The 17,872-nt window shown below is 38.9% G+C and overlaps 2 protein-coding genes across 4 annotated transcripts; both read right to left on the bottom strand.

Annotated features, from left to right (window-relative positions):
* Window positions 1–1,793: 1,793 nt before the first annotated feature.
* LOC116187188 (probable serine/threonine-protein kinase At1g54610) lies at window positions 1,794–5,433 on the bottom strand. Of its 2 annotated transcripts, none has more exons than XM_031515817.1 (7): window positions 4,650–5,433; window positions 4,180–4,464; window positions 3,750–4,067; window positions 3,343–3,564; window positions 3,152–3,246; window positions 2,737–2,842; window positions 1,794–2,459 (listed from the first exon to the last, which is right to left on the bottom strand). In XM_031515817.1, exons 1-7 carry the CDS (start codon window positions 5,055–5,057, stop codon window positions 2,115–2,117), a joined length of 1,779 nt encoding a protein of 592 aa, XP_031371677.1. In that variant the 5' UTR covers window positions 5,058–5,433; the 3' UTR covers window positions 1,794–2,114. The 2 variants fall into 2 exon arrangements, with proteins under 2 accessions (XP_031371677.1, XP_031371676.1); XM_031515816.1 differs by having other exon boundaries at window positions 1,795–2,462; window positions 4,650–5,432.
* Window positions 5,434–8,377: 2,944 nt separating this feature from the next.
* Window positions 8,378–11,690, bottom strand: LOC116189069. 2 transcript variants are annotated; one of them, XM_031518598.1, is made up of 3 exons: window positions 11,513–11,690; window positions 9,640–10,275; window positions 8,378–8,807 (listed from the first exon to the last, which is right to left on the bottom strand). In XM_031518598.1, the coding sequence occupies exons 2-3, from the start codon at window positions 10,197–10,199 to the stop codon at window positions 8,738–8,740; spliced, it is 630 nt and encodes a 209-aa protein (XP_031374458.1). In that variant the 5' UTR covers window positions 10,200–10,275; window positions 11,513–11,690; the 3' UTR covers window positions 8,378–8,737. The 2 variants fall into 2 exon arrangements, with proteins under 2 accessions (XP_031374458.1, XP_031374459.1); XM_031518599.1 differs by lacking the exon at window positions 11,513–11,690 and adding an exon at window positions 11,443–11,461.
* Window positions 11,691–17,872: the final 6,182 nt, after the last annotated feature.

Here is a 17,872-nt window from a genome sequence, read left to right as displayed (position 1 = left end):
TTTGTTTTTTACTCGAGGGTATGTTTTGTATAAGAAGGCAATCCCGGGTTCATAGTACGAACACATGTATCACAAACACGTAGATCCCATTAAAATTCGAGTTAAGTGTATCCAAGCCAAGGTTACCAAGGAAACATATCATCACCATATGTTGCATGATAGAAAAGAACACTTCAAGACTTATAGTAACGTATCTGTGAACATTACCGCAATCTTACAAATTACAAAGACCATGTGAATATTATCCTTAGACTGCTTTTATCTGCATGGTGATTATAACGAGCAAATTACCCCTTAAAATCTTGAAAGAGCTCATGGCGAATGGAATGGGCAATCATGCTTATAATACTAGTTATGGATAGGAGTTTTCCGTCTTACACCTGCATAGTCAATCACAGTCAAGTCCACCCCTGCAACGTAGTCTGTTTTCGTAGTGAAGACCTTCCCTTCAGTTGAGTAATGTGGCAGCACATGACCGTCATGGCCTTGTTCTTGAAAACCCCGATTCGGTCTCGATGCTACAAAAACAATGCCACGACAAATGTCGTTGAAATTTGAAATAGACAGGTTAGATTTTGTTATATTGGGCAGAATGGCAACAAGGTGAAGTGAAAAGGAATCATCGTAGAAAAACTGAACCATTTTGTAACAAACGTGATAGTCAAGAAAGAGAAGGAAAACACATTTTCTCTATATGTAAGTGTAGAGTACCTTCACTGAAGCAGAGAAGTAGAAAGATCACTAATATCAGAATGTTATTCGTCCGAAGAATCGCCATGATATTTAGGTCAAGCTGAGCCTAGAGACGGCTTCTTTTTCATTTTCGTATAGCCAATGCACGACCATATATAGATGTCTGTGTGTGTGTGGATGCAGCAATAACTGAGTGGACGAAATTGAAAGCTGTCGACATGAAAATATTAATTCGCTGCAGTCAATCTACGGGACAGCAAGCTCGGGTATTCGCTACTAGATAAATGACTTGGTGGAACAATGTCTGTAAAGGATTTGGGCAGTTCCGATATTTTCCTCTGTTAGCGACTGTTCATCTCCGTGGGTGATCTGGCTTTTGAGTGGTCACGAAATGGCCGCGAGAAAATACGTACGGGTCGACAGGATGGACGTCCAAAGAATGCGACCAAAGTGAAGAGAACTGTAGGGTGAGGAGAAAAACATCTTTCAATGGTGAAGAACTAACTCATTAATTGAGTTTGCTTTCCGATGATTGAGGAATCAGAGCCAGGGCTGTATTGAAATATGAGGACAAGGGAACAGATGTGACACAATGCTTTTCATTTCTATGGATCCCACTCATCAGTGTGACTGCTCTCATCCAATCGCCTCGTCAAATGGAAATGGGTTTGATTCATACATTAGTCAAAAGAAAAAAAAATGCGGGATTCATACTCAAGAGCATCAGATTCGAACTTATCATCGAATATATTATACATATGCACGTTTTTTTACCAGAATCAGTGTCTATTTTCATGAACTGATGATGCTGTGTTTTGTGTAACGTTTGGACTACGGTGTTTCTTGGTGAAGCTACTGACGATTTGTATGTACATGAGTGATGTATATCGCAGAACATCATTGAACGTGCGAAGCTGGCACCGCCTACTCCATGGCACTGGTGACGGGGAGCAGAGGAATACGAGTATCGAACCGAAAATTTCCATATCTAAGAAGATCTTCAGGGAAACTCATGTTTTTGCAAATTGTGGTTTCCATTAAAAGACCAGACAGGAACAAGATGAGCTATTTACGGTAAAATGGGTCCCCCTTGTCCCTCTCAATCATCTTCCAGGCTGATGAAGTTGGTTTTACATTCAACTCGCATCAATCAATGGCTATGGCTTGCGCTGTCTGAAAGAATCTTTTTAGACTCAGTATAGGTTGGAATCTTTGGATTGACATGCTAAATACAAAAGAAACAATACTTTGATGATCTTTTCATTCATGGTACAAGTGAAAACAATAGGGAATTGTGTATTATTTACGGGAATGATTTGGTCGGGAGAACCCGACAGCAGATGAGGAAAGCGTAGAATCCGGTAGCGAGACAAGTATAATCCAACATCACTAAGAAAACTGCGAACGAGACCTCATGATTCCTAGTCCTCGAGGGCGTATCGCTCTAAATGTTTCCTTTGATTTGGTCTCCGAAACTCTCTCGTGGAAGCGGACCTGTTGACCTGGTTTAATCTGTACATGGCATCCTTCTCTCTGATGTACCGAGTGGAACTGGAAATGGAGGGCGGCAGGGGTAGATTATTCTTTCTACTGCCACTAGGTGATCCGCCAGATGGGTACACAGTCTTGTTAACAGGCACATCCGGAGATGGTATAAAAGGCGGCGCGATTAGTACGGGTTGATTCGGCTTTAGACCTGATATGTTACTACTCATGCTGCTTCCGGGTTCTTGTGTTTGTTCTACTTTCTGTGCTGGCTCTTCCTCCTGCTGCAGAATGAATTGGAACGGTATTATAAAGCCTTTGGATATGAAGTAATCTAAAATGCCAACCTTCAAGCCTGTAACGGAAATGAGCTACGCTACGAGCTAAGCTACGAAAGCAAGCCCAATAAATTTATATTTAACGATTCTCTTGCGTGAAAAGATTATTGCGTAAATGTCTGAATCAATTGGAATTTTTAAAAAGCATTTAGCTTGCTTCCCCTGTTTGTTCCTGCAAATTCATTTTCCTATACAAAACCTTTTTTGGACAAGTTATCACCTTTTGCTTCGGTTCATTGTCTGCAGTTGGTTTTTCCGTCTCGAGATCTTTCTTCTTGCGCTCTCGTTGTAACCGAGCCCGGCGTTTTGCTTTTAAGCGGCGACGCCTGATAAAGAAATTGGTGGCAAACAAAGCAAGTTAGAACCATCCGCTGAGTGGTTTCCATAGAAAATGTCTATTCAGTGTGACCAAGATAACTTCCGGATTGATAGAAGAAGTGCAAACGGAGCAAAATGTTCTCGCCGCATGAAGCAGCTTGTATGCATGGATCTTATCAGGAAGAGTAGGGGAAGTATATTGCGAGCCAAGCACGTCGTTAAATGACTATTTAAGTCCTTCCCGAAATGGCGACAGAGACGGAAATTTGGTGAATATTCCTTACTGCTGAGGAAGAAATTTCGGATTCAGAACTTACATCTTCTGCTCGTTAAGGAAAGCTAATTCATCCTCTGGTTGGTGGACGATGGGCAGCTCAGAAGGATCACATGGTAATGGCCTCGTATGAAAGTACTGCCAGAGAAACACGACACAGCTATAAGCAAAGCAAGGTTACACATTATACTTTTTTTTCCATATTCCCACGATTGATTTGTAAGTTGTACTTACTTCGTGCTCGAGAGCTGATGAGGCACTGCCACGGGCGGCAGGATCTAACGCAAGAAGAGAGTTCAGAAGAGCGATGGACGTATTGGGAAAATCACTGAAGGACACCACAATACTTGACTTGTATGTCTGCCGGGGTCGGAAGGTCGTAGGGAGCTTCATTTTCTTCCAATAGTCCTCGGGTGGCGTCCCGCAGAGCTTAAAGATCCGGTGAATTTGCTCAACCTGTGGAGAGAATAAACAAAGGTATTGAGACAAAAGCAAATACCTTACTCAATCCCAAATTTCTTCTTCGTTCATATTTGGTCGGAGGAGCCTTTCAAATTGTAGATATGTACATGACTCTACTCGACTAGCAGGAAACTTAGTATACTGATTCAAGTATATCGAGATTGAACAATACCAATTACCTCTGTCCTACCCGGCAAAATAGGCCTCCCAGCCAACATTTCTGCGAGGAGGCAACCGGCGCTCCAGAGATCAATGCCAGCTCCATAATCGGTAGCGCCTAGCAACAGCTCGGGCGCTCTGTACCACAGGGTGACCACTCTGTTCGTGAGAGGCCGCCTTTCTCTAGGTTTATAATAGTTTGCAAGCCCGAAATCTCCAATCTTCAGCGTCCCAGTCTTATCTATCAGAAGGTTGGATCCCTTTATGTCCCTATGTAATATTCCTTTTTCATGGCAATGCTGCAATCCGGATAACAACTGATGCATGTACCGCTTGATCTGACATTAAATTTGACGATGCACAAAGGTTACAAAATCCGAATATGGTCGATTTGATCCACTATTCCCAGTAAGCAAAAATAGTATCGAAAAAACTAATAAAAAGTTGCACCTGAGGTTCAGTCAATCGTTCATCGGGGCGTGTAATGATCCTCTGGAGATCCGACACCATGTATTCAAAAACTAGGTACAGGCTGTACTGCATTCTCGAAGTCGCCAAACCTTCGAGCTTTACTACATTTGGGTGATCCAACTCCCTCAGAATCATAATCTCCCGCGCCATGAATTTGATGCTCTCAGGCTCAGATGTGTCAAATCGGACCTTCTTAAGGGCGACGAGCTTCCCGGTTTCTCGATCACGAGCCTTGTACACGTTGCTGTAAGTCCCCTGGCCTACCTGTAACACACACAATCGTTCAAAGATGGATCAAATCGATAGTTTCTTCCCATAATAAGCACTTAATATACCTAACCAATGTCGACCCCCGAGTGAGCACACCGGATGACACATATCCGGATCCGATTTGGAGTAAACGACATCACATGCCTAATATCGTGGTCATTGTTGATAATTTTCATTACCTTGTCGATCTTATCGTAGGAATCTGCACTCTTAGGGACCAACCCTTTGAGGACATGCCTCGGAACGTTATTGACAAGCCACTTCGGCCACCCATCGACGGTCTCCTCTTCTCCCCGACCCAACCCAAAAACATCGCCACTGCTCCCATTGCCAGCTCTCTCCACCTCTGCTCCACCAAACCTTCCTCCGCCGCCGCCGCCACTGCCACCACCACCTCCTTTGCCCCTAGGGATCAGCGGCTGCCGCCTTCCAGTGGGGCCCTCCTGGAGGTGCCTCTGGCCAGTAGATCTCCGGGGGTCCATGTTTCCGGAGCCACGCCTAGTGATGTAGCCGTTCTCTTGCTTTAGCTTGTCTAACCCCTTTGGCGGTGAGTTCATGGATTCGGGCCTACCCTGAACGCACCCCATGAGACCGCTTCTCCCTGGTGAGCTTGGGTAGTCGGGGCCAATGCCTCAGGTCTCCAATCTCAATGCGGAGTATTGCTCCATCGTCGAAGAAACCAAGGAACTGAACAAGAAAAAGACAGTCAGTGGAAAGGGACTGTGCGGGCATATGCTTTTTGGCCGCCCGTGGCCTGCAGCTTTTGGAGTTTGGGGAGGGGCAGGAGAAGGGGAAGAAACTGAGGATTTTATTTATTTATTTTAATTTCTCTAGCATATTTTATGGTTTCATTTTCATTGGTATCGACGTTGGTGAGGGAAGAGAGACAGAGACGAGCAGTTGTGTGCTCTGTGTTGCCATTTGCAGAGAGAGCAAGCAAGCAAAGAGGAGAAAGGGAGGGAAAGGCCAAGTCCGTTATACCTGTTGCTGTCGGTTGGCGGGAGAGGGAGAAGGTTAAGAAGGACGGCCAATGAGGCCCCGACACGTCAGCAATGCGCGAGCCGTATCATTATGCTGCCAAACTTCACAAATTTTGAGGTTGATAGATTGAATTTTCACCCGTTGGACCACCCATGCCTTATATGATTATGCTGCCAAACTTAAAATTTTTTATGTTTAATGTTCGATTCTTGTTAATGGAATTATTCGTACCATTTATTTAACTTTTCATTTCGCTATATTCGGCCTATAAACGTCCCCTATAAATAATTATTTTGTTACTCTGCTTAAGGCATAGGAAACATTAACAGATATGCAGCAAATGTACTAATGGACTTATAAACACATGCGACTTGTTGAGCGTTGTCAATCCAACATCAGAAAAATAGAAAGAAATTATTATGTTTATATGGCAGACTAGGTACCACGACCTATCAATTTAAGTTTTTGGATCAGATATTAGCACAATCTCTTACAGTGATGGATTGTGAGTCTGTATAACTAGAGGTATACTCATACTACACACAAATAATAGAATAAATACTCTATGTTATTCTTGGTGAAGGAATCGGATTTCGTACCTCGGGTCTTCGATAAATTTTGTCATTCCAAGAACCTCGTCGATTGTTGCTCCATGGCGCTCCTAGATCTCCAACTTGGTGTGAGATAAAAGTAATATTGCCTGGAATCTAATAACATATTTGAAGAGGTATATATATATATATATATATATATGGGGGTTTAGGTAATACGATATGAATATTCGAAATTTGATATATTCTGAACATATTTGGTGAGATATTTTCCTAAATGTATTAGGAGAGAAAATATTCGGTGGATAATTTAAATATGAGATGCTTTCTACACAATTGGGCTGTTTAGTCTCAGGCACTGGGTCTTAATTTACTGGTGCAGTCAGATGCTTACTCCAATCACCAGGGTTGTAATCATATTTTGCTAATGTTGTAACGTTTGAAGTTTATTAAAATTTTTGAAATAAATACACAAATAAATGAATCCTTATTAATTATCTTTCGAAATGCCACAGCGAGAAACGATTATTTAAAAATTTCTTCTTCGTATTGATATAGAAAAACATTAGCTATGTTAAAGTCGGACATTTTATATGTTTATGTTAATCTTTCACACTATTGCTACCTTCAATCCAGTCTCGTGCCTCATTTAATCATATGAGAAATCATAGATTGGCGGGCATGGTTATTTACGTACAATACCGTGGCATAATGTCTCGAGTTTCATGAGGTTATCCGACAGATGTCAATTCTTCTCGTGATTAAGAATTAAAACTCGAAAATTGAAATTTACGTAAGAAAGATACACGGACGCAAAAATTACTGATCAACCTTGGGTATCACTCAAGTGAAAGTTCATGGTCAATTATTATCATAATAATCATGTACATGTTAAAATAAGCATGCACGCTCGCCTTCCTATTCTGGCGAACAATAATTACTTTTTTATTATTTCGTGCCAACAAATGTTACGGAAATTCTCCCCTTTACGTGCTCGATCGATCAAAGCATATAATGTCAGAATAATTGCAGCCCAACTGTCTTTCCTTCATGCTCCAAGTGAACTAAAGCTTACGTTTTGATAGTGGGGAGCCAATCATGCATATATAGCAATCAAGTTGAGTTCACAAATATGTCAAAAAGAATGCTTAGGGTGGGTAGATCTCGTGTAACGCGATGTCGGGTGGATCAATAACCAGCCGAGTCCGTATCACGTAATTATAAATTCACGATTTCGACTGTACATACACTTGATTTTGACATCTTGACATAAAGAGGTACGGTGTTGATTGATCAGGAGAGCTTGATCCCGGTGAAATTAGTGATCATTTTCTATTCATTAGATTTCACGGCATCGAAGGTTCATTTGTTTCCCATGTCTTTGTATTGTTTTTTTTTTATTCATATATATCTTCCATATTTGTTACTTATATGAAAGAAGGAAAATAGTTACTATGACTTTTCTTATTTGAAAAAATGCCAATTAAAAATTAGCAATTTATGATGAGAAATTATGAAAATAAATTAGTTTTTTTTCTAAATTATCTACTTCCTACTCTCCTTTAATTCTCTCACTTCCTCTATCTCTCTGTCACGTTCCCTCACAATCTCTCTGCACATCCTCTTTCCCACTCACTAGTACACCAATACTCTCTTATTATTTTCTTTTTTTTTTCTTTCTTAATATCTTCAATTGAAAATTTTAATTAGAATATTTTTTTTGATTTCTTATCTTCCAATTAATTTTTTATTAATGAACAAACCATCATATTTTGAAATGAACTCTATTTTGTTAAAATACTCAAGAAGATCATAAGAAAAACGTTCATGGGACTTTCATGCCGGTACGACAATAATTGTATTACATTGCCAAGATTTTTCTTTTATCAGTGAGAGAAGATAATTACACAATTATTTCTGAATCATTTAACTAGCCTATTTTGTTAAAATTTGTTGAAATTTAAGATTAATTGTTGAAATTTATATTAAAAAATTCTTAAGTAAAGAAAACATGTGATATATATATATATATATTATCGCAATTATCAAATTAATTTTTTAAATAAATTAATCTAAAATTGGAATACTTTTAAATAAAATCATTAGTTTTATTTTATGGATGAATAAGAACTTTAAAATTTATCAAAACTTTTTAAACTTTATTATTTGTTTATGGCAATATTCCATATATTAAGTTTTGTAAATTTGAACACTTTTAGATAAAATGACCTACTCATTTTGATTGATCAAGCTTGTTTGAACAAACTTTTCCGGTGGAGAGAAGAAACTGTGAAAGAGGTATGATAGAAATCACCTCTCCCCTTATCTTGCAGAAAGATAAAAGCACAAGCGCAGTTGATCCAGACTACGCGATGGACAATGAAGTTGCACATTAAAGCAAGAATTAACCATGAACATAATAAAATGGACACCCGCTCTCAACAAACAAAATAGACACCCGGTGATAAGACAAAATGAAAAACCCGCATCGGTCTTTTATGGACAAATGATTGGATCAATCCGCAAAAATTGGTGCATAGATACAATGAGATTCCTTTGCTAACGGTTCTCCTCCAAGTATCCTTTCTAGCTTGCTCCTGGTTTCTCTAGTAATCAGCTGAAGGGTGATTGATGATCGCTTCTACTGATTTGCTACAACGATTGGAAGCTGCATCTCGAAAGAGCTCAGGTCTGGGTGCTTCTTCCTCTTCCTATTTTGGTAGGTACAAAGCCAACTACATGATGGTGCATGAACAACTCCTTTCATTACCGTTCTCCAACTCCTCATCTGATTCACCCGTTTCGCTGCAATCAAGTAGATATGATTAGCCAGACAAATATAGTAAGGAAGTGAGGAAAGAGCAAGGGAGAAACAGAAGAAAGTGGCAATCGAATGCAAACATGGAAAAGTACTACAACAATCTTCTACTTACCTACATTTGGGGATCCAAAGGAAAATGAAAATCGTATGATTTTGTGATACCGGGGGTTACCAGGACAGTTCATTCCAGTAGCAAGTGAATGCTCTCAAACACAGTTCCAATATCAATATAAAAATAAATAAATAAATAAATTCTCCCAACAAATAATTTCCGAGAATGCTAATAGTCTACCATATTGACACATTGCCTTTCACTTATTTCCAAAGAACGAAGGATGTCAGAAGATTTGGGAGGCCCATCATAAATTCCAGCCACCATTGTCTGGATAACTAAGAAACTCCCATGTTCAATCTGGTCAAACTATTGCATTCTCATCGCACTTACCAAATAAAACGTATGAACAGATCACGTGCTGCCAATTTAGCTAGATACAGAAATGGAAAAGCAATATCATCGGTTTTATCAAGAGCAACAAGCCACAGACACCATCTTTGAGTTGGAAGCTTTCCCAATTGACTAGAGACGAAAGGGGAAACAATTATGACCGGGTATATGATGATGACCATTGCATTATGAGAAGACAAGGGTGGAATTAATCAATAAAAGGACAAAGATTGTATGTTGTAAACTTTCCTAGAGAACTTCCTGAGAAACTTATTATGTTTCATAATATGCCAAAGTGGAAATGCACATTGGTGGGTTTAATAGAGTATATGCAGTCCCTGCAAATAAGTCGAACAATAAAGTTTGAATACCTGGGTTCGAACTCCCTAATCTCCTCGAGCTCATTGCCACAGGCATCTGTCCATTGAACTCTTCTCCTTTCCTCATTAAGTTCATCAGCACCGCTGACACCATCACGCACTGTTTGGAGTTCGTTCGTATGCTCAATGGGGACTGGATTACTCTTAGGAGGTTTCTTCAAGCTGCTCTTAAGAGCGACCTTTGTCGAATTTAATTCATCTTCAACATCTGTTGCAATTGCATGGTTGTTGCCTTTATCTAAATCAAGAGGATTAGGCAAAGTCTCCTGATGCTGTGCCGGGCCTACTTTAAGCGGGGAAGGTGTGTCTGCTCCCGCGGAGACGCGACCAAAGCAGATAAAGGAAGCGCAACCGCGGGAAAGACGGTTCTTTGCAGAAGCCAGCTGGAGGTCAGTTTCAGATTCTAGGTCCACCAACTGGTACTGACTCCACGGGGATACTCTCATGGGTTCATCTTCATTCCTCTGACCCAAGAGTAGGAGGCTCAAGCCCTTGCTATACCCCAAGGCCGAAGAAGAGAAGAAGCCTCCTCCTTCCACTGCTAATAACATCAGTCCTTCTCATCTGTGCACCATAAAATATCTTCAACACAAACCCGACTCTGACAATCCTTTAAATTCACTGGTCCTGCATCAACCAAAGTCAAATCATAAGACAGTATATACATATACACGCAGTAAAGTAGCAAAAAGATCAATGGTACGAAAAGTTTTAACTGTAAAAGAAGCGAATCCCAATCTCACGAAGTTGATAGAGTGCATTCACAATAAGGAACACATAGACAGGACAAGGATACCAATGAAAGCGGAAAACTTGTAACGGAAACAATCTTTATCCCCTTTTTGAAACAATTACTACCATATGCCAATTAGTATCCTTGCCCAACTTCAAAAGAGAGTGAAACTGAAAAAAAGGGGTAAAACGGCAAAAGCAGCTTGTGCGTAGTTTCTCTTAATAAATATACCAGCATGTCTCCGAACACATTTTCTATTTGTCATATTTCTCTTTTGTATTTTACTCCAAGCCAAATATTAGTCAAATGGATTATCAAAGGACCTCCAACATCAACCGAGGAAGCTAGCTAATCGGCACGCAACACGCCGAATGCTAATGAATACAACTAAGCCAAGACATAAGAGAGATTTAACTTAATACAAGAAAAACAAGATCAGGACGTTTCGAAGATACTATACATACCCCAAACCACACTATCCTCACCACATGGTTCTACATAAACCGTTATCATCCGAAACGGTTTAATAATCATTGAATAGAATCGTTATATCAACAATAAATTACCGGAAAACAGAAACAAAATCTATGTGACAAAACGTTAAATCGCAAATTAATTCTAGTTCATCTAAAAAGTTAAAACACACGGCGAATCCTAGCAAACAAGCATTAAGCGAAGTCGATCGTTGCTCATCATTTAAGCTAGAACAGTGCAGAAGATCAAGATAGATTCTATTTCTGCTAAAATTATGGAAATCCAAGGCCGAAAAACTCGATTCTGCAACGAATTCAGATAATCTGAGCTCAGCGAGGCATGTCCGATCGTGAAAATTCTTGATTCACTGATTCCTAGCTAACCAATACAGAACACAAAGATCAAGCAGGCAACAACATCAAAACGAAAAGCACAGACAAGTGGAATTCTCTCCTCAGTTGAGCTCAATTGAGGTCTCTCGCTCACTCTGCATCATCTCTTCCTCCCTCTCACTCTCTCTCTCTTTCTCTCTCTCTCTCTCTCTCTATATATATATATATATATCTGTGTGAGCTTTTTCACTTTACCAGCGAGCAAACAGAAGATCGGATCAAGCAAGACGGAAGAAAACGAGCTCAGAGTTCAACTTCAACGTACTCGGAGCGGGAATCGCGAATCGGAGGAAGGTGGACTCCGGCGGGTTGATGGCGGAGGCGGCGGAGGGCTGGTCAAATCGGCGGCGCTGGCATTCCACCTCGCGTGTTCCTTCCTGAGAGAGTGCGAGAAATCGCCGAGGAATTGCAGAGCACAAGTACGAAATAGAAAGTTCGCAGGAAAATGGCTCTATTTATTGACAAGAATGAGTTCCCCTTTTTATCAATTAAAAATTCATTTTCTTTTCCACCAAAAATAAATAAAAATTTTTGTTTTATGAATTAATTCTCTCTATCCTATCTATTTATCAAAACATATTTTTAATCCCATGAAAGACTCACAAACCTAATAAAAAAGAAAAAAAATAAAGGGACACGAGATTTTCACTAACGAGACGATGTATCATGCGCCCTGTCAAAATTAAAATATATTTAATTTTTTTCAATTTTTTAGAAAATAGATATTTGGGAACGCTCCTTCAATGAAAATTAATATTTTTTTTCCGATGGAAATTATTTTTATTTTGAGGGAGAAGGGAAGACATGGATAGTGGATGCTATTGTGCATGATAACTAAAGGGGTCCCATTTCATTTTGTTCATTATTTGTTGTTCATTCATCCAAAAAAAATGGGACCCCCTTTAGCTTTTCAATCGAATAGTGGTACAAACTCTCTTTCATGTACTCTGATTTTAAAGTTTAATCCATTGCCCTGTCTCTCAAGCTCTCGATCACTATGTATCGTAATAATTAGTTCGTTTGCTTGTCTTGCATTTGTGATGAGAAAAGACGTCAATTTCATCTTTATTTTGTGTAATTTCAATAAAAGTCAATGATTAACCTATTTTAAAAATAGGACATTAGCTATTCTTATTTTAAGTATATTTATAAGTTTTTGAAACGGTATTAACACCGATAGGAACCATAGCGCCTTTTGAAAATTCACGTGATGTCTATGTATTTAAAATGGGGGGTTTTTTGTTCTAATCTAATGTAGCAAATTGTATTTAATATAACTAGACGATAACTTACCAACGAGGGGTTGGATTCGCTGGTAAGCTGATAACAAGCAGTAGGTCAGGTCCAAGGTTCAATTCTCTCGGGAGTCGGCATCTGGAGTTTAATGGCCGGCTCCGGGCCGTACAATACACCGCCCGGTGAACTAGTCGGTTGCTACGGCGCTAGACACTATCGACAGTAAAAAAAAAAAAAAACTAGACGATAACTCATATGTGCATAGGAAATTTGCTGCGATTATAAAATTGAATTATATTTTTAAAATTATAGGAATATATTAATAAGATGAAAAGTAATATGTTATTTTACCTTATGATATCCGTAAATTTTTGAATATTTTCAACCTTGATTATGTTAATTCTTGGGAAAGACGAAAGTGGATGTTTGGCACTTTAATTGAAAGAGAAAGCATAGTTTTGTTTTCTTGGATTGGCTTATCCCTTCATGTATAATCAAGTGAGGACACTCATTGGTCTTGTTTCCTAATCATTTGAATTATTCAATCGATTAATTTAATGTTGGTAGATGTCCAAGGTGGGAATCCCTTAAAGAGGAACCTCTTTTACTGTGTTATCACATTATGTGGCCGGTACGTAATTTTCGATAAACTTACAAGTTGATCAAAGATCTCGCATAATATCGATGTATTCCAGTTTAATTGGGGCTTATTCACTATTATCCCCCACCCCCCTGGCATCAAAATCTTTTTCTTATATACTCATATGAGCAAAATATGACCTAAAATAAGTCACAATCTCTTGGCTTACCAGAAGCAACTGAGTTTTTTTTTTTCTAAAAAATGCTCCTAATATAGAAACACCACTTATTATACATGAGTTGTAATATTGCGAGCATCCAAGGCTTATTTAGTTATAATTATAATTTTATAAACGTCTAAGGAATATTTTTATACATACAAGTAGTAGAATGATCACAATATGTACTATTTAGGAGAATTTAGCATTAATGTTTACTCATTCAACCAAGGATTGCATGATGTCATGGATTTCATTTGATCAAATGAAACTTCGATAATGATTATAAATTTTCCATAAACAGAAAGGTCATTTCACTATTTTGAGACATGAGAATTAAAGTATGTCATTTGGTAACCTACCTATTATTTTTACATTGTAGAAGTCCTTTTGGCGTAACTTTGGCTTTGAGTAAATGCAATATCTATATCTATATATATAGATTGTTAATTTTGGTTTTTGTGATAATGAACCTATGAGAGCCTTATGTTTTATTGCAGAAAAACTTCCACATAAGCATTTTTTGCATGCCCAACTTATGATCAACTGACCCTTTTATTCCCCTGTCATTAATTTATATATATATATATATAATTCCTTGAATTTTTAACTAAAACTATTGATATTTTAATTTAATTCAACATTTATCAAAATAAGCACCATAATGAAACCTAATTAACCTTAATACAAATTATGAAAAAATCATATCAAATAAGGAAAAAAATGTAATTAGTTACTTTTTTTTCCTCGATGGAATCTAATTAGCTACTCTGATAAAAATTATAAGTTCATAGTTTGAGGTATTGTCTAAGAGAAAACCATAACAAATAAGAAAGATGGATGCCAGAGATATTAAAAAAATCGAAATAAGATATTAACTGCAAAAATTATATGCAAATGTCTGTGCAATGGATGCACTATTCGACTAGTTTCTAATTAATAACAGTTATCGGATTAGAAATATAATGATGAATATGCATGATTTTTTTTTATAGATTTTACGAAAAGAATTATTACAAACTAAAAATATCTCGAATTAGGAATATCGAACCTTATCTAAATAAAATTTGCAATTTCATAATATATTTATGTCATTTAATTTATATGGTAATCTTTCAACGGATATGCTTCTATACAGTAAAAGACAAAAAAAAACAAAAAATACGTTGTTCCGCCATGTTCCCGTTAAATTCACATGAAATTTTACCATTAAAATTACTAAGGAAATTTTATCTTTGCTATAGAACTCAAGTGATTAATCATCTCAATAAAAGCTTATTTGTGTTGAATACTTTTGTAGAAGTTGAATGGAACCAACATCTTGTGATTTAACGCTTGTTTTTTTTAAACAATATCTCAAGTTCAAGTTTTGTGAATGAAGAAAATACATGTTATGAGAGTTTGAACTCCTTAGAGTTGAAGGAGCGGCTGCTTCTCCAAATGTGAAGTATTCATTTTGGGTCCTCACTGATCGCCTCGTAAAATCGTGGCTTGTGGGGACACTATCGGAAGAGGTATTGGGACTTGCAGTAGGATTACAAACCTCTGCACAGGTATGGCAAGCATTGACCGAGCATTTTGCTCAAAATTCCGTTGCTCGAGAATTTGATCTTCTCACTCAACTCCAACTTGTTGAGAAAGGAGACAAAACCTTGGCCAAATATCTTAGAAAATTCAAACTAATTTGCGATCAACTCAGTGCTATTGGTAAACCTGTTGAGGAAAATACCAAAGTTTTCAAGTTATTGGCTGGTCAAGGAGACAAATATGAATCCTTCAAGATGACAACGCTCCACCCGCCAATTCCATCGTATGCTGATGCCGTGTCTCAACTCAAAGGCTATGAGCTACGGAATAGGAGGCTCCTCAATCTTCTTCCGAATAAATCTATGGCTTTTGCAGTACAGATTCGAGGTGCATACCACAATAACAATAAGGACAAGGGCATGTATCGGGGCAGGAGCTCATCTGATCGTGGTGGATGTTCATAACAATCCTCCTAGCACAAAAACCAGGCTGCGTCAAACTCCTCTGGTTCATACAAGTCTGGTGTCCCTACTTGTCAAATTTGTAGGTGCCGATGTCACACTGCGTTGAAATGCTATCAACGGTTTGATAATAGCTACCAAGATATTGAAATTTCTCAAACTCTGACTCTTTGCATATCACAGATTCGACTGATGAAGAATGGCATCCGGACACGGGAGCAAATGTCCCTATCACTAACGACCCGAGTAAACTTCATAACCTGGTTCTCCATCACAGTTTAGAGAAATTAATGGTTGGAAACGACACTTATATGCCTATTACTCACACTGGAACAAGTTATATTGGTAGTTGACCGAGTCAATTGCCATTGCGAGATGTCTTGGTTGTTCCCGACATTAAGAAGAACTTGTTCTTTGTATCGCAATTAACAAGTGATTACCCATGCTATTTCGCGTTTGATGAATCTGGCTTCTGTATCAAGGACTCCAAGACTCATCGGGTCCTGGTGATGGACACTAAAGACCACAGACTCTATACAAATAGAAGCATGGGATGGGCTACCTACTTTTCCCACTGAAATAATTCTGCTCCCATGGAAGTGTGGCATCAACGGTTATCTCAAACAAGCCCCAAGAGCATGGTTCGAAAAGTTCAGCACCTTTCTTCATGAATATGTGTTCGCAAGCAGCTCAGCTGATCCCTCATTGTCTGTTCTTCATCGGGACTCTCATATGGTTATACTTCTCTTGTATGTTGATGACATTATTATCACAGGAGATTCCGAATCTTTACTCACTGAGCTGATCCTTGCTTTTGGTTGTGCCTTCTCAATGAAAGACCTTAGATCTCTTCATTATTTTTTGGTGATCTAGGATACTCAAACAACACAATGAATGTTTCTCTCACAGAAGAAATATGCCTTTGATGTGCTTGATCAGACATTCATGGGACAATGCAAGTCTATTACGACTCCACTTGCGCTTAAGCAGCCCCTAGCCAAGGCGGATGAACAATCTTACTTTGATCCCTCGTATTACTTGAGTCTTGTTGGAGCATTACAATATCTTACTCTTACACGCCCTGATATCTCCTATTATGTTAATGTGGTTTCTCAGCGTATGCATGCTCCGACATTAGCTAACTTTTAGCGTGTTAAGCGGATTCTTTGATATATATAAGGCAGTCTTCATTTAGGTCTCCGCATTTTATCGTCTAGCAGCCTTGATCTTTATGCATTTGTTGATGCCAACTAGGTTGTATGTAAAGAAACACGCCAGTCCACAACAGGGTTCTATGCATTTCTTGGTGCAAATTGTATCTCATGGGTTTCCAAGAAGCAACTGACAGTTGCTCGTTCGACTACAGAGGCGGAGTATCAAGCGCTTGCGGTCGATGCTGCTAAACTTACATGGATTTCCTACACTAAGAGATCTTAGTTTTTGTCAATCGAGACCTTCTATTCTTTTCTCGAACAACATCTCGGTAATTCATTTGACGTCTAACATAGTGTTTCCTGCTCCCACGAAACATGTGGAAATCGATTACCATTTTGTCCATGAAAAAGTGGCCCTTGGTTCTATTGTCACTTGCTTTGTTCTGACATCTCTTCAAGTGGTTGACAATTTTACCAAACCAATGGTTCGTCCTACCTTACTTGACATTCGGACTAAACTCAGTCTTTAGGCACTACCCGCGACCGATTTGAGGGGAGTGTAAGTATTATGGAAAGAATTTCTTGTCGTTGTATTTTATGTATATATCCTTGTATACCATACTTAGGACAATATATTTTAGTCATAGATGTTCCTTTCCTTTATTGATAACAATCGAGTTGTATACATACCCATGAAGATGAATGAGAACTTCAACTTCTTCGGTTCAATGTCGATTCTTTACATGGTATCATCGGTCTTGATATCTTTTCTCATTGCCGGCCTATTTTCTGGTCGAGCTTCCATCATGCCAGTCTCTAAACTGAGCGTCGCCCATTATCTCATTCTGCCAGTTTGACTGAGCGTCATATGCCATCTGTTATCTCGTTTTGCCATTTTTCGTTGAGATGTCGAAAACTACAGAAGACAGTAACTCCAGTGGGGGCATGCCTCCAGCGTACATCCTTTCTCCCTCAGATGGACCCGGGACCCAACTAATTTCCTGCAAACTCAATGGCAGGAACTACAACATCTGGTCACAGGTAATGCAGACAACATTTCAAGCCAAGAACAAACTGGGCTTTATCGAAGGGAAGGGGCAACAGCCAACAGAGGGAGAATCTTACCGTGAACTATGGGTAACATGTAATTCGATGCTCGTTTCCTGGATTTTTAACCATTTAGATGAGGATTTGCATCTGTAGCTGGAGCAAAAAATGCCAAAGTTCTCTGGGGCGATCTCTAAGAACGTTTATCGCAAGGAAATGAAGCAAGAATCCATCAAATCAAAACCAATATTTGTTTGCTCAGGCAGGAGAGGAAGTCAGTATCAGAGTATTACTCGAAATTGAAGAGTCTATGGGACGAATTGAATTTGCACCTCGATTTACCGGCTTGTACCTATGACACTGGTGTTCAACTCGTCGCCCACAAGGAGAAAGAGAAAGTCCA

The sequence above is a fragment of the Punica granatum genome, chromosome 8 (genome assembly GCF_007655135.1).
Source record: "Punica granatum isolate Tunisia-2019 chromosome 8, ASM765513v2, whole genome shotgun sequence".
Classification (NCBI taxonomy): Eukaryota; Viridiplantae; Streptophyta; class Magnoliopsida; order Myrtales; family Lythraceae; genus Punica; species Punica granatum.
The sequence above is the reverse complement of the archived record's forward strand: the minus strand, read 5'-3'. Positions and strand labels throughout refer to the sequence as shown.